This window comes from Epinephelus lanceolatus, chromosome 22 (genome assembly GCF_041903045.1).
Source record: "Epinephelus lanceolatus isolate andai-2023 chromosome 22, ASM4190304v1, whole genome shotgun sequence".
NCBI classification, from domain to species: domain Eukaryota; kingdom Metazoa; phylum Chordata; class Actinopteri; order Perciformes; family Serranidae; genus Epinephelus; species Epinephelus lanceolatus.
In genome coordinates, this window is record NC_135755.1 from 16,483,528 (window position 1) to 16,509,278 (window position 25,751).

A 25,751-nucleotide genomic window follows, 5' to 3' on the forward strand; every position below is an offset into this window, starting at 1 on the left:
CGAAGTATGTCGTCTTTTATAACATTAAAAAATGCTGTTTGACTTTTCATTTGTACGAGCTAGCAGCTTGCGAAGCTGAAATAAAGCAAAGTTGCCTAATAATGCTACTGTAGATAATGATGTGATCGCTGCTAAGGATTGAGTTAAGCTGCTGAGCTGGTTTATTGCTGTTTGTATCTGGTGAACTACTGGCTGCTTAGTGCTCCTCCCTTAGCACATTAGATATTGTGCTGAAATTTGATAACAAATAGGGACAACTGTGAAATTAATGTGTGACTATATAATTGTAGTGCTGCCTCTTTTATTTTAGTAATGCACAATCACAACTAGATAATAATTCATGTTATGTTGAACACATCACTGGTGCAAGTAGTAGTCTGTCTGCTGCAGCTACATGTTTTGCTTGTACTGTACAGTAAGAGGCAAATCTACTCTACATCTGTCCAGATGCACTGAGAAAATATTTGAACGGGAAAACCCAAGAAGCTGCTGCAGAGGGGCCTTCTCTGACGTCTCCTCCACTCAATGAAGAATGTAAGTTTAGCCAATTATTTGTGGTCTCTGATACACTGCTATGTTGTCATTTTTATCATTATTTTTGTTGTTGTTATTAAAATTATTATTATACTGTCATTATTATTACTGTTGAATGTTCCAGTTTAACCTTGTTACTAATTACAGTAAATGTAGGTCAAATAAAATAAAGTCTGTTTGTACAGTGCCTACTTTATATGAAGTAGAATGACACAACAGACTTAAAGCAGTGGTGTAACAGTATGGATGTACTGTATGTTTGAATACAGCTACAAGTCACGCAACAAGCAGCAGCACGGCTGGATTCAGCACACCACCTCACTACCTCACGACTTCCAGTGAGACACAGCCTGAATCAGTCTATTTTTACAATGTCAACAAGCTGGCCAAGCCTTTAAACATTTATAAACCTCCATAGTGATGGAACCCCAATCCTGCCTAGGGCACCAAAGTGGCTAGAGCCAGCTCTGCTTATAAAGACTTTTGATCTTGTGATTTGTGTTTGTATAAATGTCCGCTCACTGTACACCAGGAAAAAGAACTTTGTAGCAGCCTTCAGTTTATGACACAACATTAAGTAATTAGGCAATTGGCTATCGACCTGTTTATTTTGATGGGTGGTGCTCCAAGGTTAAATTCTGTCATTTAATGGAGTAAGAAAAATGCTGCAAAATGATACATTAGCACATATTGCACAGTCCATGGTCGGGGTTATACTGTCCTATACAGTGTGTGTGTGTGTTTGTGTCAGTAGGTGTATGTGCGTGCATGCATGCAGGAGGAAGACAGGGGGAGCTGTCCATAATATGCCTGGGGGCCTCTCTCTGTGTATTGACAGCATTCTTCATTCCCGTATGCCGCTAACTGATTTCCTCTTTCATTGTGATTTTTGACCAAAGAGGATTTTTATTGTAACTGAGCTCATGTGTATCCCCTTACACCTGCAGACAGCTAAAGGTCAAATGTAAACTATTACTGACAGACATTATTCTCTTTCAATGTCAGACAGGAGAGTTGTCATTCTGGGAAAAACTGGAGTTGGGAAAAGCAGCCTGGCGAACACCATATTTGGAGAGAAACAGTTTAAGGTCTATGATACTTCCAAATCTGGGCTTGTCGAGCAGAAAGCAGATCTGTCAATGGGAGACTCACCACTTTGATCGACACTCCTGGTTTCTTTGACACAGATAGACCTGAGGAGGAGCTGAAGTGTGAGATACTGAGGTGCATCATAGAGTGTGCTCCTGGGCCTCATGCTTTTCTCATTGTGCTTAAAGTGGACAAATTCACAAAGCAGGAGCAGGCTGTCATCAACAAAATCAATGAATGCTTTTCTGAAGAAGTCTTCAAATATGCAACAATCGTCTTCACTCATGGTGACCAGCTGGAGGAAGGACAGACAATTGAGGAATTTGTCTGTCAGAATAAGGCATTGAGTGATCTGGTGAAGAATTGCGGAGACCGCTGCCACGTCATTGATAATAAACACTGGAACAACCAACAGGATGAATACAGGAGCAACCGGTTCCAGGTGAAGAAGCTACTTGACACACTAGACAAGATAACTGAGGCAAACAAAGGAGGCTGCTACACCAATGATATCCTACAAGCAGTGGAGAAAGAAATACAGAAAGAGGAGGAGCTCATTAGACAGTCATCAGGAAACATGTCAGAGGAGGAGATCACACAGCAGGCGAAAGACAGCGTATGGAAGAAGCTTTGGATCAAACTGGCAGGTTTTGAATTAGGTGTATTGTTGGGTGCTTTGTCTGGTGTGGGAGTGAGTCTTATATTCATATTGCTGAAGATGAGGTAGGACCATCACTTAAAAGAATGGCAGGAAGAACAAAAGAAGCAAGAGAAAGAGCGGCACTAACAGTAGCAATAACAGGACTAGATGCAGCTGAAGGAGCAGACACACAATATGGAGTGCAGTGAAGATGGTTGAAGGATGAAGCACTATCTGCCTTTGATAAAAACATGACGCAGCACATGATGATTGCCTTAAAATCTTGTTCTATACAACCTTTGATCATTGATCTGATGATGTTTATTCATGTGTGATATTAACCATACATACACACTTGCACTTACCTAATACTCAGATGTAATATTTTACGTACATGTCTATATGCATCCCACCTGGAATGATCCTCACCATTTGCCTCTTTATATCTGATGATCTATACTGGTAACCTGTTTTGGCATTGTACGTATTTTGTATATGTTTTGAATCTGTGCCTTATTGTTATTTTATATGTTTACTCTTTCCTACATTGTATTGAAACTGACAGCAATGACAGCAATTTCCTGAGGACTAAAGTTTTATCTCATATTAAGCCCAGAGTGTCTTTTCGATGTGTTGTTAAGTGCATCTGCTGTAAACTGTAGCCACAAACCACTCATATAAAATGGTTTTAACCTCTGTTATGAATAAGATCTTATAAATATAATAAATATATTTAATAATAATAATATAATAATAAATAAATAAAAAAATAAATATAAAATAAATTAAAATTAAATCAGTGTATACTGTTGGCTGTGGTTCTGTCTTGGCGAGGTTAATCTCCTTTCCCATCACACACACACACATGGTTATCATTACTGATTACTGTTCATTACTCTATAACATATGGCATTCTGGGAAATCTTACTTTGGCTAAATTATCCTTCAAATGATCACATTAAATATTGAAATCAAATCAGTATTGTCTGCTGTAAAATGTAGCAGCCAGGTGTGTAGCCTCCTGTGTGAGAGGGCGAGTCACCTGCATCAACCACTGGTCAATAACATCTCAGCAGAATATCCTGTGTCATCTGTATCTGAGGGAGACTTGCTGAGAGTTTTGACTGTTTCACCCACGTTACCTCTCTGGTAAATACTGAGCTGTAGACTGAAGATCGTCTTCCACTACCTTGCACCTTATAAATTCAAAGACTTACAGAGGATTTAAAACTGAATGTCTCATCCTACTGGCTGATCTTTAAAGATTAACTTTGAATTTATATAAACTTGTCTGTGATTGTCTCTGATGCCATGTGCTCTTGTTATGTCTGGTGTGTTATATTTTTAGTGTTTGTATTTGTCCTTTTCTATTTGGCCATGTTTTTTTCTTTCTGCTGTTCTTTCTTGTTAAAGAGATCTTGACACTAGAGGGCGCCAAGTCAAACATGCAATGCTCCTAACTTCATTTTAGACTGTGGGACTTTCCACCTCCTTTGAGTTTAAACAAACAAACATCCTCTTCCTGTGCATGTCCCTCACACATTCCTCAGTCTTTATATAACTTTAGTTTGAGATAGAGCTGGCATAGTGTGAGATTTTCATTACACGGTTTGAAAATAATAATAATAGTTTTAAAGCCATCAGTCAAATTCATTTTTAATTTTGTGCATTTTGTTTCTTTTTTCAGTAAATTAATTCAGCTAAAAATATGAGTGTCTGGAGGTGGAGAGGGAGACAAACTGAGAACTAATGGACATGAAAGTAATTAAAGAGGTGCTGGATTATTTACACAATAATATCATATGTGTATTATTAACATGTTTCCTTTTTAAATATCATGGTTATTGTCGATACTCATTTATCACAGCATGCCTAGTTTGCAGTAAACATGTCAGTCTTGCTGATCATGAAATTAGCGGCTCTGATGTTGCAGTTGCTCACCATTTCATATTAATTATAGGTATATCTAAATAATCAAGAGAATATTCGAGGACCCTAAGTGATTTTTATTCCTCCTCCACTTTTGAGGGGCTTAACATGCTCAAAAGCTACAAAGCCAAAAAATGACTCAAATTTTGATGAAACAGCCCCCGAAGCAACTTGTAGCATGTGCGAAAATTGGTAGATACCTGTAAACTCCCAAGACATACAAAAAAGTCTCTTAGACCCATGATCTTACCCTGCAGGAAGTCGGCCATTTTGAATTTACGGTGCCACTTCCAGGGGTCGTACCTTGACAAGCTCCCATTTTGCCAAAACACAACAATTGGCATTAACTTCAGTGTACTTGGTTCAATAAGCCTGAAACTTCACACGCTCCTTAATAGTGCAGGCCAGGATGCATGATAAGAGTTTAATCGATGGGCGTGGCAAAATGGCTTGGCCACACCCTTTAAAGAGCATCCCCTGCAGCATGTTTCACCAACATGCACAAAAATTGGTAAACATGTATCATGCCCTGACACACAAAAAAAGCCTTTTGCACCCATAGGCCAAACCCAACAGAAGTCAACAGTATTGTGTCAGAAGAGGTAAAATGCCAACTTTCTTTGTTCATATGAATCATGTGTTTGGCAGGATGGTCATTTATTTATTTGTTTGTGTTGTTTTGCTTTGTTTCATTTTGTTTGGTTGCTCATTTAGTATTGTTTCATGGTTGATACAGTTGCTTTATTCATACTTTAGTTCAGTATTATTTTGTCTTTTGTTATATTAGGTGGTCTCTGTTAGTTTCTTTTCTTTTTTTTTTTTATCTTAGCCCTTCGGACATTTTATTGCTTTCTCCCAAGAAATTTGACATACATTATTGCAGCAGTTCTGTGTGTTTTTAACACGCTCTTTGTTGGTCTTTTTCTTTGCATGAGTGCTGCAGGACTGGTGATAGCGTGGCAGCCTGGACGGTGAAGGGAGTGGTGTTCAGAGTTCTTCAACCGAGCTTCACACCACCTTAAACATGTATCTTGCACGTCATTCACACTTTATAGTTTTCCCTTATAGTTTGGTTATTTTGCTGTGTGTGTGCATGTGTTGGGCACGGAGCGTGGTGAGTACTCTGTCCCCATTTAAATTTTTCCTTCCCCGACGACGGCTACGTCCAGCTGTCCTGTAGTGCTCCTGCCTGTATTTTAAATCAGTTAGGTTAATTAAAGTTTGGTCTTTTTTTCTTTTTTTTAAATGTGCTGCTGATTGTAATAAAGTTTGTAATCTTGGGGGAAGCCCTTTGTCCTTGACCATTATTTGACCATCATCTGTATCATTTTGAGGGATCTGTGGCCTTCTAGATGGTTTAAGTGGGTCTTATAAATTGGAGTAATTTAAAGTAATCAAAAACTAATCTGAGCCCTGCCACGGAGCAGGCCGCATGTGACGTGCATTATACCGAGTAGCAAAACAAAATGGAGGTGTGTGGTGATTATACTGTGTCGAAAAACAAAACGGATGCATGTAAAAACACCTACAGTCACTTTTTTTGGGCACGCTATGTAGTCAGGAAGTGAGAGTGGCGGCCAAACTCAGAGAGAATACAGGAAACCTATTCACACTCAGGCAGTCTTGTCAGTCACTCTGACTAACTGTCGCCTCACTGTAACTTCATTTTTGACAACATGGACGGTAAGTTTATTTCTTTCAGTTATTTCTGTCAGGACTGAATGTTGTACATTGCGCTGTGAGATGCAGAGCTTTTCATAATAGCTTTGTTCATTTTAAATCGTCATTTCCAGCATGCAGTTGCTACATTTAGATGAGGTACTAATAAAATATTTACCAATTCCCACTAGTACTTAACTGTAGGTACAGTGGAAGATAAGACTTTGGGGAACAAGGGAGTAATTACCATTTTAGAGAAAGGAGAAATAAATTATTTTTGCAAATACTGGCGAAATCTGTGGTGTAATGGAAGCTGATGAGGAGGGTGTACTACTAAGTAGATGGGTAGGTTTCCAAGGTGGAAGTGGGTATACTCTCCTAAATATTCCCATGACTTTTTGGCTACCAGAGCTAAAAGCAGTGTTAGGGCAGAATGCAGCTCTTCTCCCCCTCACCACGCCTCAATCTGTCCTGTACATTAAAGGCAAAAAGCCTGAAAAAATAATCTTAAAAAGAATACACACAGTCACACAAAAACAAAACAACACATAAATACAAAATAACATCTAACCAAACAACAAAATCCATGCCGATGGCACACCTGCAGACTTTTAGCAGACTTTTTATGAATCTGTTAAAACTCTGTTGCTTAATGCCTTCAGTTATTCATATGGGGAAAGAAAACTCACAGAAACTCAACAGGAAGGTTTGATATAACTGTAGTTAAACAAGATTCATGTGGAAGGTATAAGGACCTACCTGTATTAATATAACTAATTATATTACAGTGTAAATATGTTAGCTAAATGTCTTGCAAATAGATTGAAAAGGTATTATCAAATATAATACATCCAAATCCACAAGGTAGTCACATCAGTAATAACATCAGACATATATATATTTCATTCTTTTAGCTGATTTTAAGAAAAGCATTTGATAAAGTATGCTTGGGTTTTATTTATACAGTTTAAGAATATTTTAATTTTCGAGACTTAATTATTAGTTTGTTGACAGTAATGTATTTCAGCGTAAAATAACTTGAAATGTAAAATATTAAGCAATGGCCTTTTTTTTCGGACAAAACAAACAAAACAATAAAAAACAATTTGCATCATAGAGGACTAAAATGCACAACTATTTATTACAGCAATATGTATTTAAGGTCAAAACATTAGAATGAATAATACAATAGGTCTGAAAATAAATGGTTAAAACCAATTTTTACTGTATGTGGACGAATTAAATTTTCAAATTCAACCAAATGTTGCTTATCTTACTGGCTGAAGAACTACATACCTTTTCATTTATTTCCAGACCACCTCCCAACTATGATAAATGTGCTGTGCTACAAAGTGGAACTCAAATACCTCAGATGGAAACCTATCTGCAGTGATGACATAGTATAAAGAGCAAGAAAGTGCATGCAGGGAAGGAGGGGTGGTGGATGGGTCAAACAAACAAGAGACTTTGACTCAGGAGACCAGTGTTCATGTCCCATGTAAAATGTAGAGATTTTTTAGCTTGGTTACGTAGTGAATGTCATGTGACGAACATCACGACAAAGTCACTAACTAACTTAAGATACACAACAAAGGCTCTTATTTTAAGCCACACCATGATTTGTTTTCTAAACATAACCAACTAGTTTTGTGGCCTGTGTCCTGTGAACACAGACGTTTATTTTGAAAAGACTGCCTGTAATGAGCAGAAATTGGCACGCTGTCCCTTAGCTTTAAAAACAGATGCTAGAGGGGTACCCCGAGTGTCATAGGTTAAAGCACAGGGCTGCTGACTGAGCTGCCATATTTAATGAGTGGGACAATTTGAGTCAAAATAAAGGCTGGAATTAGAAATAACATAGATGATTGAGTAGTCTACAGCTGTCATTTTATCTGTCTGTCTTTCATCTGTGCCAAATAAACATTAACGTTTGGATAAATGTAAGTATGAGTCTGGAGTCTGAGCCAGATACCTAATATTAAAGGACTCTGATCGGGGTCATGTTGGTTTCTTTTTATGTATTGACACCACTCTTAATTCTCTTATAACGATAATTCTGTTGTTTTGTGAGTAACTTATTTTTGTCCAATGACCAAGTTAATGTGTATCTTCTTATATATGTGAAACAACCAAAAGCTAAATGTACAATGTATTGATGGACATTATTCTCTTTCTGTGTCAGACAGGAGACTTGTCATTCTGGGGAAAACTGGAGTTGGGAAAAGCAGCCTGGCTAACACCATACTTGGAGAGAAACCATTCAAGGTTGATGATACTTCCAACTCTGGAACAAAAGAATGTCAAGCAGAAACCAGATCTGTCAATGGAAGAAACATCACTTTGATCGACACTCCTGGTTTCTTTGACACAGAGAAATCTGAGGAGGAGCTGAAGTGTGAGATAGTGAGGTGTATCACAGAGTGCGCTCCTGGGCCTCATGCTTTTCTCATTGTACTTAAAGTGGAGAAATTCACAGAGCATGAGCAGGATGTCATCGACAAAATCAATGAATGCTTTTCTGAAGAAGTCTTCAAATATGCAACAATCCTCTTCACTCATGGTGACCAGCTGGCGGAAGGAGAAAAAATTGAGGATTTTGTCTGCAAGAATAAGTCCTTGAGTGATCTGGTGGAGAAATGCGGAGGCCGCTGCCATGTCATTGATAATAAATACTGGAAGAACAACCAACAGGATGAATACAGGAGCAACAAGTACCAGGTGGAGAAACTACTTAACACAATAGATGAGATAACAAAAGCAAACAAAGGAAGGTGTTACACCAATGAGATGCTCCAAGTAGCACAGGAAATAATTGAACAAAAGAAGACGCACATTAGAGAGTCATCGGAAAACATGTCAGAGGAAGAGATCACACGGCAGGCTAAAGACAGGGCATCTAAGGAATTCTGGCTCAGATTGGCAGGTGTTGGAATAGGTGTATTGTTAGGAGCTTTGTTTGGTGTAAAACTGTTAGGTAGAATAGTTTTCAACATTTTAAAGGGACTAGTGACTGTGGCCAAAGCACCTGTAGTAGCAGTACCAGCAGCTGCAGGAGAAACAGCAGCAGGTTCAGCAGCAGGAGGAACAGCAGCAGCAGGGGGACTAGGAGTAACATTGATCTCAATTGGGGTATCTGCTGCAGTGGGAGCAGCAGTGGGAGGTTATACAGGATATCATGCAGCTGAGGGAGCAAACACGGCATTGGAAGCAGCAATGATGGCAGCAGCTGCTGTCAAGGGGGGAGCCCAGTCTATCGAATTGATCAAAGATGGAGTGAGCGATTGTTTGAATGTTTCAAGCAAACTAACATATTCAAAGTTAAAAGAGAGTTAAAACCTACAATGAGCTGTGACTCCCAAAGACAGGGAGGAGAATATATCAATAAAGTCATGTCTCCCTGTAGATCACATGAAAATCTTTTTAACCCATCGTTAACCTTTGAACTGAAATATGTTTATTCATATGTGATATGTCACAGGTTTTATCTTGTCTGAGCTTCAAGCGCTTTTTCCTGTTTCACAATCTATCTTTGTGCCTCCACACCAGTGAAAGGCGGCCAGAGGCATTATGATTTCAGGTTGTCTGTCCTTCCATCCATCCATCCATCTGTCTGTCCCTCCCATTCTTGCTAACATGGTATCTCAAAAGAATGCCAAATTTGGCACCAATGTCCACTTGGACACAACCATGACCTGATTAATTTTTTTGTGGTCATTGGTCAAAGGCCAAGGTCAGTGTAACCTTGCATCAGCCTCAATCTCATGAACACGACTCCTCTCGAAGACCTGGATGGAATTTTTTGAATTTGGCAAAAATATCCACTTAGACTGAAGAATTTGGTGGTCGAAGGTCAAAGGTCAAAGGTCAAAGTCAGTGTGACCTCACAAAACACATTTTGGTTAAAACTCAAGAATTCCTACACTAACTATATGACACAAATGTCTAATAGGATAAAATGATGAATTGAAGACATTGTATATACAAAAGGTCAAAGGTCAGCTTCACTGTGACATCATAATGTTCTGTATAAAACAGTGTGTTGCCCGGGGGAAGATGTTTGTGAAGCACCAGTGTTTTCAGATGTGGACGTGATCCAAACTGCATTGTAAATATTTGGATTTGCACCTTATTTTTATTGTATATGATATTTTTTCACTGTTTCTTACTTTGTATTGTAACTGCTGCACAGCAAGTTGCAAATTTATCTTAAGCTGTGTTTGATGTGTTGTTAAGTGCATATACTATAAACCAGTGGTACTCAACTCATGGCCCATGGGCCACATTTGGCCCACGACAGGGTGCCAGGTGGTCGACCAACCACTTACTAGTTCACAATGGAAAAAAACTGATCCAATTGGATTTTTTTGCGCTTTGAATCTAAATTAGCTGCCAGAGTGCAAAAAAGCATCAAAATAGAGCTGTTTCTGAGGTCAGGGCTACGTCCCAAATGTCTTCAAGTCCCAAAAAACACCCCCACGTACAGCAAACATCAAGGGGTTGAAAACAAGCAACTCATTTGTTATATTTACTAATAAATATTTTAATGTTTCTTTATTAACTAGTTGTCATTTTGCAAAAGTTGCCCCTGAGCACGGCAAGTTGAGTATCCCTGCTGTAAACTGAAGCTGCAAACCACAAATATAAAATTGTTTTAACATATTTTATGTCTGAGATCTTTTAAAAATGTTGTAATCAAATCAATGTACTCATTGTTCACTGTTCTCTGTTGTAAAAGCTAACCAGCAAATATCATTTAATCTATGTACAACATCATTTTGTTTGAATAGCTGTGATTGTTAGTGGATTAAAATGTATGACCAAGATAAATATGAACAATCAATAAACTCAAACTTGTGAAAAAAATTGATTTGAGCAAAAAGTTTTTACTTGGTAAAGTTAGTTAGTCGTGGTGGAAGAAGAAGAGGTAGAAGTCGCAATAGAAGTAGTAGTGGTAGTAGTAATAGATAAACTTTATTCCAGACTCAAGTCCATATAAAATACATATAAAAACACAGACAATACATACAAAAACAACACAACAAGTAAGTTTAAAACACATACAGGCATCTATTCCAGTGCTTCCAGAAGTATGACAAATATTTTGTGTCACTTTGTGCAGGCACCACTAGGGCCATAATGACACCATTCTTTGACTGGCTAAGTCGACACATAAAACCGTAAATAAACTTTCTAAGAACAGCATGAAAAGTGGGCACATCACTGCTTACAAACATATGGCTTGCACTTGTCCATCTTGGATGCCTGAGTAAAATCCTAAATGCATCATTATATGCCACCTGGATTTTTTTCATTTTTGCAGCACTGTACTTACAAGTAGTATACAAAGAAGTACAATATGACCTAAACAAAGCTATCTTGACATCATCAGTACACTTATGAAGTTTTCGTGCAAGCATGTTGGCTTGTGCATAGAGTTTGCAGCACTGACACTGGATGTCATCATCATCATCATCATCACATAAATCATCTCTGATTATGAGGCCAAGATATCTAAATTTGTTCACAACTCCAAGCACTTGGTCTGCTAGAACAAAGGAAGGAAAGTTTGACTTCTTATCCTCCTTGGTTTTCACAATTAAAATAACACTCTTTTTCAAATTAAACATAATATCATACTGCACACCGTAGCAGGAACAGATTCTAAGCAATTGCTGCATACCAACACTAGAGGGAGACATAATGACCAGATCGTCAGCATATACCAGGTGATTGATAAGCCTCTCTCCCAACATACATCCAGTTCTACACTGGTTTAGCTGTCTAGACAGATCATCCATATATACATATAAAATTCCTCCTTGTCTCAACCCATTGGTCACTAGGAAAGGTGCAGATGTACTTGTACCCCATCGAGCATGCATTGTTTGATGTGTATACCAGCACTGTAATATTCTTATCATATAAGGTGGAACCCCTCGCTCCTGAAGTTTGGCAAATAGCTTTCCATGATTGACTCTGTCAAATGCTCTGGATGCATCCAAGAAACATAAAAACATTGTACTATTTTTTTCTTCTATACATACTAACCATCTCTTTCAGTGCATAAATACAAAAATCTGTGCCATGCTTACTTTTAAAACCGAACTGGTTGTCAGTGGTGATTATATATTGTTGGAGTCTATCGAAAAGAATTTGCTCCAGCACTTTGGAAAGTACACTTGCCAAAGCAATGGGTCTATAATTTCTAGGCTGGATTTGATTTTGATTTTATTTGGATCTCTTTTAGCCATTGGCTAATCTTCCAAGAGTCCACATCAAGATTAAAAACAATTAAACATACAGTAATCATAACACTTAAACATATAATCATATACATACATAGATTCACTCACTCACGCACACACACACACACACACACACACACGCACCCACACACCCACACACACACACACACTCAGCCAAAATACATTAGCACAATTTGAGTACCATATATGTCTACATATATACACACATTCATTCAAACAAATGCATGTATGAAATGAAATATTCATGTGAATGAGATATTCATTCACAGAAATACCACTACTGTGCAAACCTACTTGCAATATAATATTGTGATAATAACAACATTTAAAATACAAATACAAATCCTACAGTCAACAATCCAACTGCCAAACCACTCCTGAGTAATTATTGTAATGAATTCCATAATTTAATGGTTCTGAAAATGAAAGTCCGCCTTCCCATTTCAGTTTTTATTTTTGGTAATACATAATGATTTTTATATCTTATTCTAACGTTGACTTGATGTTTTTCACGCACTAATAACAACTTGTCCTTGATACTCACTGGCTTGCTAAACTTTTGAATCTTTGAAATTAGTGCAATAGAATGTTGTCTCACATGCTCTACTACTGTGGGCCATCCCATCATAGCATGAAGTTCACTTACTGCTTTTTCAAACCCACATCTTAAGACCATTCTAGCTGCCTTGTTTAATGTAATCTGTAGCCTCCTCATATCTCTCAGAGCTGCATTACCCCACACTGCACAGCAATAACTAATGTGACTATAGATTAGACTATGACATATTACCTTAAGAGTGTCTTTAGATAAAAACTTTACAATTCGTCCAATCATTCGTGCCATTTTCATCACTCTTTTAGAAAGATCAGTAATATGAGCTGCCCAAGAGAGATTGTTTTGTATTTTGACCCCCAATAACTTTACTTCTGTAGCCTCTTCGATGTGAACACTGCCATATGTTAAGTGCCATGGCTTCAATTTCCTCCTCTTTCGTGTAGTGCATATAATCATATACTTTGTTTTAATTACATTTAACACTAATTTATTATTTTCCACCCATTTGATAACGGATTTAAAATCATTAGACAAATATTCATACAACCGAGTTTGTGAGTCTGCTGCTGCAGTGATGGTTGTATCATCCGCAAACATATGTGCATTTGAGTTGGCTAACACTAAGGGAAAATCATTCGTGTATATAATAAACAATAATGGCCCTAGGCAACTCCCTTGTGGAATACCACATGTAAGTGTACGTGGGGAAGAAAAGGAGCCATTAACATAGATGGATTCCTTTCTACCATTTAAGTAGGAACTCATCCAATTGATAGCATTCTCACTGAAACCATAATGAGTCAACTTTTTCAGTAGAATAGTGTGATCTATCAAATCGAATGCTGCAGTAAAATCAAGAAGTAATAAGGACACTAGTTTACCTTGATCAAGGGCACTTAGCCACTCATCTGTCATATCTATCAATGCAGTTTCAGTAGAATGATTTTTACGATATGCATGTTGAGCACGGGTTAAAAGGTTATTAGATTCCATATATTTCCAAATGTGGTCACTAACAACTCTTTCTAAAATTTTACTTAAAGAGGAGAATAAGCTAATTGGACGACTGTTGCTTGCAGTGAAAGATATTTTAGCATCTTTAGGAATGGGGCAGATTTTTGCATGTTTCCACTCTGTGGGAAACACTCCTTGTTGCAGAGAAAGGTTAAATAGATATTTTACAGGTCTCATAATATATGGTGCGGCATATTTCAACAGTTTATTGTCAATAAGATCATACCCTGGGGATTTATCATCAGGAAGTGAACTCAAAATTTTCTCAATTTCATCTACTGATGTGTCAGGTAACAAAAAACTGCAGTTTTTCCCTTTCATAATCTTATTGTCTATTTTGCCCACCGATAACTCGTTTGATACATTACTGATCATATGGGACCTGAGATCATTTATCTTTGATTCAAAATAGTCTGCAAAATGATTTGCAATATCCATTGGTTTTGTGCTGATCTTCCCATCAACCTCAACACTCACAGGACTAACACTATTTGACCTACCAAGTAAACCATTCACTGTGTGCCATATCTATTTTGAATTGTTTCTACATTCCTCGAAAGCTGTATTGTAATATAGGGTCTTTTTCTGACGATTGAGTTTTACAACAAAATTTCTGCATTTTCTATATATCATAATATCTGAATCCAATCCTGATCTAGATGCTATAATTTTTGCCTCATCCCTCTGGGATATTGCTTCTCTCAGTTGGTGGTCAATCCAGGGGGATGGTTTGGCTTTAATTGTGCATTTCCTTATAGGAGCATGAAGCTCAATCACATTTGTAAACAATTTCGTAAAACAATCAACAGCACAATCCAAGTCATCTTCAAGATACACAAGGTCCCAAGGAACAGCAGCCAAATTTCCCTGATAGTCTTCTAGGACAAATTTTTTAAAGCTCCGTTTAACAATCACTCTAGGAGGTCTTTTTGGTACTTTGGTGTATTTAGTAATGTACACAATATTATGATCTGTCCAGGACACCAGGGCAGACTTGGCATTCGAGCACTTATTTGGAACATTGCTGAATATCAGATCAATAATGCTTTCAGTTTTATGCCCAAATTTGTTTCTTGAGGACCTCGTGACATCCTGTACCATTTGATATAAATTACGACTCTCTATATATTGAGTAAACTTAGTCTTATTACCATCAGAATGGAATGGATATCTTTCCAGTTTTGTCTTTGACAACAGGTACTAATACTACAGCAAGCATAGAGTCTGGTAATATTCCATGCATTAATAATCCAGTAAAACATAAAGCAATCAACACTGAGACTCCACTGCTAGCATACACTGCCTGGCCAAAAAAAAAGTCACCACCAAAAAAAAAGGTCATACACTCTAATATTTCGTTGGACCGCCTTTAGCTTTGATTACGGCACGCATTCGCTGTGGCATTGTTTCGATAAGCTTCTGCAATGTCACAAGATTTATTTCCATCCAGTGTTGCATTCATTTTTCACCAAGATCTTGCATTGATGATGGTAGAGTCTGACCGCTGCGCAAAGCCTTCTCCAGCACATCCCAAAGATTCTCAATGGGGTTAAGGTCTGGACTCTGTGGTGGCCAATCCATGTGTGAAAATGATGTCTCATGCTTCCTGAACCAGTCTTTTACAATTTGAGCCCGATGAATCCTGGCATTGTCATCTTGGAATATGCCCGTGCCATCAGGGAAGAAAAAATCCATTGATGGAATAACCTGGTCATTCAGTATATTCAGGTAGTCAGCTGACCTCATTCTTTGAGCACATACTGTTGCTGAACCTAGACCTGACCAACTGCAGCAACCCCAGATCATAACACTGCCCCCACAGGCTTGTACAGTAGGCACTAGGCATGATGGGTGCATCACTTCATCTGCCTCTCTTCTTACCCTGATGCGCCCATCACTCTGGAACAGGGTAAATCTGGACTCATCAGACCACATGACCTTCTTCCATTGCTCCAGAGTCCAATCTTTATGCTCCCTAGCAAATTGAAGCCTTTTTTTCCGGTTAGCCTGACTGATTAGTGGTTTTCTTAAGGCTACACAGCTGTTCAGTCCCAATCCCTTGAGTTCCCTTCGCATTGTGCGTGTGGAAATGCTCTTACTTTCACTGTTAAACATAGCCCTGAGTTCCACTGTTGTTTTTCTTCGATTTGACCTCACCAAACGTTTAAGTGATCGCAGATCACGATCATTGAGGATTTTTTTCCGGCCACATTTCTTCCTCGAAGACGATGGGTCCCCACTATCCTTCCAGTTTTTAATAATGCGTTGGATAGTTCTTAACCCAATTTTAGTAGTTTCTGCAATCTCCTTAGATGTTTTCTCTGCTTGATGCATGCCAATGATTTGACCCTTCTCAAACAGACTAACATCTTTTCCACGACCACGGGATGTGTCTTTCGACATGGTTGTTTAGGAAATGAGAAGCAACTCATTGCACCAGTTGGGGTTAAATAACTTGTTGCCAGCTGAAAGATAATCGCCCATGCAGTAATTATCCAATAGGAGGCTCGTACCTATTTGCTTAGTTAAATCCAGGTGGCGACTTTTTTTTTGGCCAGGCAGTGTATTTTAGATGCTCTGCCACTATTTGATCAAGGCCACATGCTTTATTCAGTGATAATTTCTCTATAGCACACAATATCTCATCTGGTCTTATAACCACACCATCATGGTGAGAAACATCTCCCAACAATAAATGCATCACCTCTAACACAATTAATAATATCACAATAATGTTTCTTCCATAGCTCAGCAACATTCTCAGATCCAGTTATACCAGAGATGCTAGATGGTAGAGGCATCTTGTTGTTAAAAGCTTTAACTTCCTTCCAAAATTCATATGTTTTATTCTGCTGAAGCTTTCTGGCCATTGAATTAGACCTCATTGCATCCTCATTTCTTTTTATATTTTTCTTTTCTTTTTAATCGTACAGCATACTTAAATCTAGCATTCGCCAGTTTCTTTCTTTCGCACTCTGGGCCATGCCTTGCCTTTCCTGATGTCACCCAGTTATTGAAGGCTTCTTTAGCTTCCGCATGTAATTCACGCACATATTCATTCCACCCAGGCCTCGTATTATGTTTAATCCTTTTTTGACAGAATGATTTACTGCCGTTAACGAGACACTTCACAATGGTTTCATACATGATACACAGATCCTTATTGTGTTTTTGGTTCTTACAGTTAATGTTACCACATATTATAGCCTCAATTGGTAGATCAATGTCATTAAGGCTATAATCAGTCAGTGACCTGTAATGTCTAAGGTCATCATCTGTAAGGCTCATCCAGTGTAATTTCCCACTCTGCTCATGGTTATTAATACTGTTACATTCAGATAGACTACCAACATTTAACATCATGGAAACAGGGATATGATCTGTTGTAGCCAATCCATACAATATTTCAACATTTTCTAAACTGTCATGAGCATCGGCTGTACACATAATGTGATTGAGCCAGGACGTTGTGTGCCATGCTTCACTAATGTACAGTACAGGCCAAAAGTTTGGACACACCGTCTCATTCAATGCGTTTCTTTATTTTCATGACTATTTACATTGTAGATTCTCACTGAAGGCATCAAAACTATGAATGAACGCATGTGGAGTTATGTACTTAACAAAAAAAGGTGAAATAACTGAAAACATGTTTTATATTCTAGTTTCTTCAAAATAGCCACCCTTTGCTCTGATTACTGCTTTGCACACTCTTGGCATTCTCTCCATGAGCTTCAAGAGGTAGTCACCTGAAATGGTTTTCCAACAGTCTTGAAGGAGTTCCCAGAGGTGTTTAGCACTTGTTGGCCCCTTTGCCTTCACTCTGCGGTCCAGCTCACCCCAAACCATCTGGATTGGGTTCAGGTCCGGTGACTGTGGAGGCCAGGTCATCTGCCGCAGCACTCCATCACTCTCCTTCTTGGTCAAATAGCCCTTACACAGCCTGGAGGTGTGTTTGGGGTCATTGTCCTGTTGAAAAATAAATGATCGTCCAACTAAACGCAAACCGGATGGGATGGCATGTCGCTGCAGGATGCTGTGGTAGCCATGCTGGTTCAGTGTGCCTTTAATTTTGAATAAATCCCCAACAGTGTCACCAGCAAAACACCCCCACACCATCACACCTCCTCCTCCATGCTTCACAGTGGGAACCAGGCATGTGGAATCCATCCGTTCACCTTTTCTGCGTCTCACAAAGACACCGCGGTTGGAACCAAAGATCTCAAATTTGGACTCATCAGACCAAAGCACAGATTTCCACTGGTCTAATGTCCATTCCTTGTGTTTCTTGGCCCAAACAAATCTCTTCTGCTTGTTGCCTCTCCTTAGCAGTGGTTTCCTAGCAGCTATTTGACCATGAAGGCCTGATTCGCGCAGTCTCCTCTTAACAGTTGTTCTAGAGATGGGTCTGCTGCTAGAACTCTGTGTGGCATTCATCTGGTCTCTGATCTGAGCTGCTGTTAACTTGCGATTTCTGAGGCTGGTGACTCGGATGAACTTATCCTCAGAAGCAGAAGTGACTCTTGGTCTTCCTTTCCTGGGTCGGTCCTCATGTGTGCCAGTTTCGTTGTAGCGCTTGATGGTTTTTGCGACTCCACTTGGGGACACATTTAAAGTTTTTGCAATTTTCCGGACTGACTGACCTTCATTTCTTAAAGTAATGATGGCCACTCGTTTTTCTTTAGTTAGCTGATTGGTTCTTGCCATAATATGAATTTTAACAGTTGTCCAATAGGGCTGTCGGCTGTGTATTAACCTGACTTCTGCACAACACAACTGATGGTCCCAACCCCATTGATAAAGCAAGAAATTCCACTAATTAACCCTGATAAGGCACACCTGTGAAGTGGAAACCATTTCAGGTGACTACCTCTTGAAGCTCATGGAGAGAATGCCAAGAGTGTGCAAAGCAGTAATCAGAGCAAAGGGTGGCTATTTTGAAGAAACTAGAATATAAAACATGTTTTCAGTTATTTCACCTTTTTTTGTTAAGTACATAACTCCACATGTGTTCATTCATAGTTTTGATGCCTTCAGTGAGAATCTACAATGTAAATAGTCATGAAAATAAAGAAAACGCATTGAATGAGAAGGTGTGTCCAAACTTTTGGCCTGTACTGTACATGTAACTGTCTACAGGCAAGAGTATTTTTCTGGAGAGAGCCAGCTTGCTATCTTGACAAAACTGTATTAAGTGCTGACCAAAAAGAGACTTTTCATCTGAAATATCAGCATTCCTGTCACCCATCACGTATATGTTGGTACATGCACTTTCCTCAATGAATGAGCCTATAAACGCTAATCTATCTAGGTATTCCTCCTCATTTCTGTGACAATCATATGGAGTGTATACATTTAAAATAATAAAAACATTCATATTATGTACGACTTTAATTGCTATACACCAGTCCACCTCAAGCCTGACAACAGTGATCAGTGGGTCATAGTTTTTGCGCCACAGAATGGCCACACCGCCAGGTATTCTGCCACTCACTATTCCCATGCTTAGGTCCGTTGTGGACTCTCCTGTCCCATGAAAATCATTGTGGACAGAATTAAGTTTATCCAAGTCTTGTTTGGCTAAAAAAGTCTCTTGTAAACAAAGAATGTCCGTGCTCTCCAGGAGCTGGTCAATAACAACACGACGCGCTCTGTCCCCAGCACTTTGTCCCAGGCGCAGGCCTCACAAGTTATATATGACACAACTCTGAAAGCCATGGCTTCTACATGGCATCGGACGACCCAGCCTCCGGTACAGGCACACTCCCTGCCGGTGTCAATCCCACCGGAGCCTTGGGTCTGCGTGCCTCATAGAAGCGCAGCACAAAGGCACCTTCAGGCCAGAGCATTGGATCGAACATTTCAGCTACCTCCTTGCACTCGGCGGTTACTTTAAAGGAGCTGAACCGGCTCTGTACAGTGTCTAACTTTTGACAGGTTACCTCACGACCAAGTTTGTCTTTCAAGTAGCTGGCCAGAGTCTCCGAGTCTAAAGTAGGCGAGAATTTTTTCGCAAAAACACTCACCAGCTTTGTCTTTATAACTCGAATGCTCCCACCAGCACTAGTTCCAACAATGCCGCCTATCTTCTTCTCCCTGAGGGGATTCAGAAGGGGTTTGTGCTTTGCCCTAGTATCTCCTGTGACATGTTTCAGCCGGTGGCCCACCTTGACTACACTGGACCAAGTTGGGGAGACTCCTGTTGCTGCGCTGCTTGGCACATCCAGGCTCGAGGCTGAGCTCTCCACCCTCCGGCTCGAGTTTTCCTCACTGGTTTGGACCTCCACGCTGCCCCGGGTCTCCTCACTGGCTTGTGAAGCGGGCGCTCTCCCTCCGCTTGTACCAGGCTGTTCAATAGCACCCAGCTGTAGGTTTATATCAGCGGTTACAATACGCAGATCGTTACAGACACTTGTCTGCATAGACAAAGCCTGTTTCATGGCGTGAACGTCTGCACCTAGACACTCCATGTTCGCCAGAAGGCAAGAAACGTCGAGGCTATTGAAAGTCAGGTGGTAATTCATCCAGGAAGTGAGAGACAAAGCAAGGAGCGTCCTCACCCACCTCGTTGAATAACTTGAGGCAACTCTGGATGTTTTTCGCGTCTTTTTGCGCCCCCGTATGTGCTACAAGCTTATGAGTGGTGCTTGGGCAAAGTTCAAAAAGCACTTTGGTAGAGTTCACAATCCACTCCGACCTGAAGTGGTCGACAGCCACTGCAACGATGTCATCCTGGCTCAGAGTTTTCATTTTAACAGCTAGGAAATTCAGAAGTTCATCTTCCACAATAATTTCCCCCGTGTCTGTTCGGTAGAGTTTTACTCACACCAGTAGCACCTCTGGCAGCACCATCCACCATCTTGCTTCCCCGTTATTGTAATAGTAATAGTAGTACTAGGAGTAGTAGTATTTTATTATATTTATTTTTTGCCTCCCCCTTGAGACCTCCCCTTGAGAGTGACAGAGGCCCACACGTTGATGGATTTTGAGCTTTCACCATGACACAATCATTTAATCTAAAACATGATTTAATGTCCCATGTACGTGAAAACACGTTCAGTATGCTTTTTTTTGTTTCTCTATTGTGAAACACGTCAGAGAGGCAAACTAGTGACAGAGACAGAGATATGAATAATAGCTATTTGTTTTAAATATATTTTACAGTGCACAGGTGCTATTAGTAGATGGCTTCTATAGATCTGTTTTTTCTTCCTTCTTTTTCTCATATTGTTGAACAGTGACAGATTTTCTTCAGAATCAGAATCACTTTATGCTCCAAATGTACAATGTACAGAGACATTTGACTTAAAGTGTCGTGAAACAAGGAGTTAAAGGGGTTACACTAATGTAGTGGATGATGATGACAGTTATTGAATAGAAGACAATATTCAGATCCTTCACTAAAACTGAAATTCCTTTCAGAAATGAGTCACAAATGGAAGTTTAGTGTCTAGTTGACCTTACAACACGGCCTGGAGACGCCACAGAGAAGGACTTAGGAGGAGTTCAGAACCCACACCTTAATTTTACCCACACACTGTAGTTAGTAGTTTAATTAACCTTTCACCAGGAAAAAGAACTTTGTAGCAGCCTTCAGTTTATGACACAACATTAATTAATTAGGCAATTGGCTATCGACCTGTTTATTTTGATGGGTGGTGCTCCGAGGTTAAATTCTGTCATTTAATGGAGTAAGAAAAATGCTGCAAAATGATACATTAGCACATATTGCACAGTCCATGGCCGGGGTTATACTGTCCTATACAGTGTGTGTGTGTGTTTGTGTCAGTCAATGAGGATTTTTATTGTAACTGAGCTCATGTGTATCTTCTTACACCTGCAGACAGCTTAAAGACAAATGTAAACTATTACTGATGACTATTATGTATTTATCATCTAACAACATGGATGGTGAGTTATTGTTACTTCTTATGGTTATCATCGTTGATCACTGTTCATTATTGTATAACATATGGCATTCTGGGAAATCTTACTTTGACTAAATTATCCTTCAAATGATCACATTAAATACTGAAATCAAATCAGTATTGTCTGCTGTAAAATGTAGCAGCCAGGTATGTAGCCTCCTGTGTGAGAGGGCGAGTCACCTGCATCAACCATTGGCCAATAACATCTCAGCAGAATATCCTGCGTCATCTGTATCTGAGGAAGACTTGCTGAGAGTTTTGACTGTTTCACCCACGTTACCTCTCTGGTAAATACTGAGCTGTAGACTGAAGATCGTCTTCCACCTTGCACCTTATAAATTCAAAATCTTAAAGAGGATTTAAAACTGAATGTCTCATCCTACTGGCTGATCTTTAAAGATTAACTTTGAATTTCACATGTCTGTGATTGTCTCTGATGCCATGTGCTCTTGTTATGTCTGGTGTGTTATATTTTTAGAGTGCGCTCCTGGACCTCATGCTTTTCTCATTGTGCTTAAAGTGGAGAAATTCACCAAGCAGGAGCAGGATGTCATCAACCAAATACACCAATACTTCTCTGAAGAAGTCTTCAAATATGCAACAGTTCTCTTTACTCATGGAGACCAGCTCAAGGAAGGACAGACAACTGAGGAATTTGTCTGTCAGAATAAGGCATCGAGTGATCTGGTGAAGAAGTGCGGAGGCCGCTGTCATGTCATTGATAATAAATACTGGAAAGACAACCCAAAGGATGAATACAGGAATAACCAGTTCCAGGTGAAGAATCTACTTGACACACTAGACAAGATAACTGAGGCAAACAAAGGAGGCTGCTACACCAATGATATCCTACAAGCAGTGGAGAAAGAAATACAGAAAGAGGAGGAGCTCATTAGACAGTCATCAGGAAACATGTCAGAGGAGGAGATCACACAGCAGGCGAAAGACAGCGTATGGAAGAAGCTTTGGATCATACTGGCAGGTGTTTCATTGTTATGTGCATTTCGAGCTTGTTTTGGTAAAGGCGCGAGTGTACTACTTTTGATACAAACTTTTAATGCCAATAACTAAATAGACAATAGCATCAATGTCTTTGTCATCCAGGAACTGCTGACACTCCAGCCACATGAGGCCAGGCATTGTCATGCATCAGAAGGAACCCAGGGCCCACTGTACCAGCATATGGTCTTACAATGTGTCTGAGGATCTCATCCCGGTACCTAACAGCAGTCAGGGTACCTCTGGCTAGCACATGGAGCTCTGTGTGACCCTCCAAGGATATGCCTCCCCAGACCATCACTGACCCACCACCAAGCCGGTCATGCTGGAGGATGTTGCAGGCAGCAGAATGTTCTCCATGGCGTCTCCAGACTGTCATGTCTGTCACATGTGCTCAGTGTGAACCTGCTCTCATCTGTGAAGAGAACGAAGCGCCAGTGGCGAATCTGCCATTTTCGGTGTTCTGTTGCAAATGTCAATCAGGCTGCACAGTGCTGGGGTGTGAGTACAGGCCCCACTTGTGGACGTCAGGCCCTCATGCCACCCTCATGGAGTCTGCTTCTGACAGTTTGGGCAGAAACATGTACACGAGTGGCCTGCTGAAGGTCATTTTGTAGGGCTCTGGCAGTGCTCCTCCTGTTCCTCCTTGCACAAAGAAGCAGATAGTGGTCCTGCTGCTGGGTTGATACCCTCCTACAGCCCTGTCCAGCTCTCCTGGTGTACAGGCCTGTCTCCTTGTATCTCCTCCATGCTCTAGACACAGCAAACCTTCTGGTCACTGCACGTATGGATGTGCCATCCTGGAGTAGCTGCACTACCTGAGCAACTTCTGTGGGCTGCAGATACTGCCTCATGATACCACTAGTGGTGAGGGCACTGGACAAAATGCAAAACTAGCCCAGAAACAACCAGAAAGGAAGTAGAGAGGGAAATGGTCTGTGGCCACCACCTGCAAAACCATTCCTAAATAGGGATTGTCTTGGTAATTGCTTCTCCTTTCCACCTGTTGTCTGGCCAATTTGCACAGCATGTGAAATTGATTCACAATCAGTATTGCTTCCTAACTGCACAGGTTGATGTCCCAGGAGTTTGACTTTGAGTTACACTGTGATGATTATGTGTTCCCTTTATTTTTTAAGCAGTGTATTTAAAGATTAGGTAGGACCATCACTTAAAAAATGACAAGGAGAGAAGAACAAAAGAAGCAAGAGAAAGAGCGGCACTAACAGTAGCAATAACAGGACTAGATGCAGCTGAAGGAGCAGACACACAATATGGAGTGCAGTGAAGATGGTTGAAGGATGAAGCACTATCTGCCTTTGATAAAAACATGACGCAGCACATGATGATTGCCTTAAAATCTTGTTCTATACAACCTTTGATCATTGATCTGATGATGTTTATTCATGTGTGATATTAACCATACATACACACTTGCACTTACCTAATACTCAGATGTAATATTTTACGTACATGTCTATATGCATCCCACCTGGAATGATCCTCACCATTTGCCTCTTTATATCTGATGATCTATACTGGTAACCTGTTTTGGCATTGTACGTATTTTGTATATGTTTTGAATCTGTGCCTTATTGTTATTTTATATGTTTACTCTTTCCTACATTGTACACACACACACACACACACACACACACACACACACACAATATAAAGTGAAACTAGTGAGAGGACAGGAGAAAAGGCACACAGGATAGTGATCTGGTAGATCCAAATACTTTCAGTCTTCACTTATTCATCATCTAACAACATGGATGGTGAGTTATTGTTACTTCTTATGGTTATTGACATTGATAAGTGTTCATTACTCTATCACAGATGGCATTCTGGGAAATCATATTTTGGCTAAATTGTCCTTCAAATGATCACATTAAATATTGAAATCAAATCAGTACTGTCTGCTGTAAAATGTAGCAGCCAAGTATGTAGCCTCCTGTGTGAGAGGGCGAGTCACATGCATCAACACTGGCCAATAACATCTCAGCAGCAGGCATTTCTCCGTTTCCCGTTAAAGGTTTTTTTGGGGGGAGTTTTTCCTTATCCGCTGTGAGGGTCCAAAGGACAGAGGGATGTCGTATGCTGTAAAGCCCTGTGAGGCAAATTGTGATTTGTAATATTGGGCTTTATAAATAAAATTGAAAGAAACATGAAATATTTACATCTAAGATCATAGAAAAATAGTCAACCAAGTGCAATGATGTCCTCCAACATAATATTTGCCACTTTGTTTGCAGTAAAAAAAAAAATTGGGGCATGGGACGGGACGTGTCCCCCTCAATGTATATGGTGACTACGGCCCTGTCAGCATGCATAATTAGGCTGCAGTTGTCTGGGTGCGCAAAGGTGAAGTGGCTGGTCTTGTCATACAAAGTTTGATGGAGTGTCAACTGGACAATATGGAGATATTTGCATCTTGAAAGCCGGACTACAAATGTGGATAGACAGGGAGAAACACACGCAAGCCTAAGACGTGGTAAGATACGATATTCCTCACTATATGAAGTGACTGATAACAAGATCTGTATAATGGGTTGTAAAGAAATTCGTCAGGTTTTTATTTTGTAGACAATTAATCTGGATTTATAGCGTGATGGGATGACAGCATAATGATGTGTGGTATCACTGGCATTTCTGTGCGACCCTGCATTAGCGAGTAATCCATCCAAGAGTAATGTGTGTGCAGAGCTGTATGAAAGCTCTGTTATACATAATTTTAGTGTAACTTTAGCATTTTTTTTTCGATGTGAAAACATTGGACTACCGACAAGTGCTTGGTCTTGTCGGAAAGCTACAGTTCCGCTCACGGTCGCGGAGAAAATCAATAGAGAAGAACAGGTGTGAATTTGGACGCACTATGCATAGCTCGGGCCCATAGGGTTAAAGATAACCTAAGACAGACGACATACTTCTATATCGGACTTTCTTTTCCTCCTCCTGCACCTGAAGGCTTGGACCTTTTCATTATTATGAAATGCAGGTAAAAGGTAAATACCTGCCTATCTTGACCAGATTTTGACACAGACCCCACTCTCAGTGCGCACAGTACAGGTGCAGCGGCAGGGCAGATGAAAAATTTTGAGGAACAGGGATGCAAAGTGTATTTCTTCTTTCTTTCT

At 39.9% G+C, this 25,751-nt stretch overlaps 2 protein-coding genes and 1 pseudogene across 2 annotated transcripts; all 3 read left to right on the top strand.

Moving 5' to 3' along the window:
• Positions 1-1,293: 1,293 nt before the first annotated feature.
• Positions 1,294-2,933, top strand: LOC117245679 (GTPase IMAP family member 7-like; annotated as a pseudogene).
• Positions 2,934-5,732: 2,799 nt separating this feature from the next.
• LOC117246145 (GTPase IMAP family member 7-like) lies at positions 5,733-10,714 on the top strand. Its single transcript, XM_033609889.2, has 2 exons — positions 5,733-5,875; positions 8,034-10,714. The coding sequence occupies exons 1-2, from the start codon at positions 5,869-5,871 to the stop codon at positions 9,182-9,184; spliced, it is 1,158 nt and encodes a 385-aa protein (XP_033465780.2). The 5' UTR covers positions 5,733-5,868; the 3' UTR covers positions 9,185-10,714.
• Positions 10,715-22,032: 11,318 nt separating this feature from the next.
• LOC144459673 (GTPase IMAP family member 7-like) lies at positions 22,033-24,853 on the top strand. Its single transcript, XM_078164106.1, has one exon. The coding sequence runs from the start codon at positions 22,033-22,035 to the stop codon at positions 22,684-22,686; it is 654 nt and encodes a 217-aa protein (XP_078020232.1). The 3' UTR covers positions 22,687-24,853.
• The last annotated feature ends 898 nt before the right edge of the window (positions 24,854-25,751 follow it).

Bases quoted from the DNA above. Each gene is read 5' to 3' on its own strand.
- LOC144459673 (XM_078164106.1), top strand. From the start codon at position 22,033: ATGTCTGTGATTGTCTCTGATGCCATGTGCTCTTGTTATGTCTGGTGT.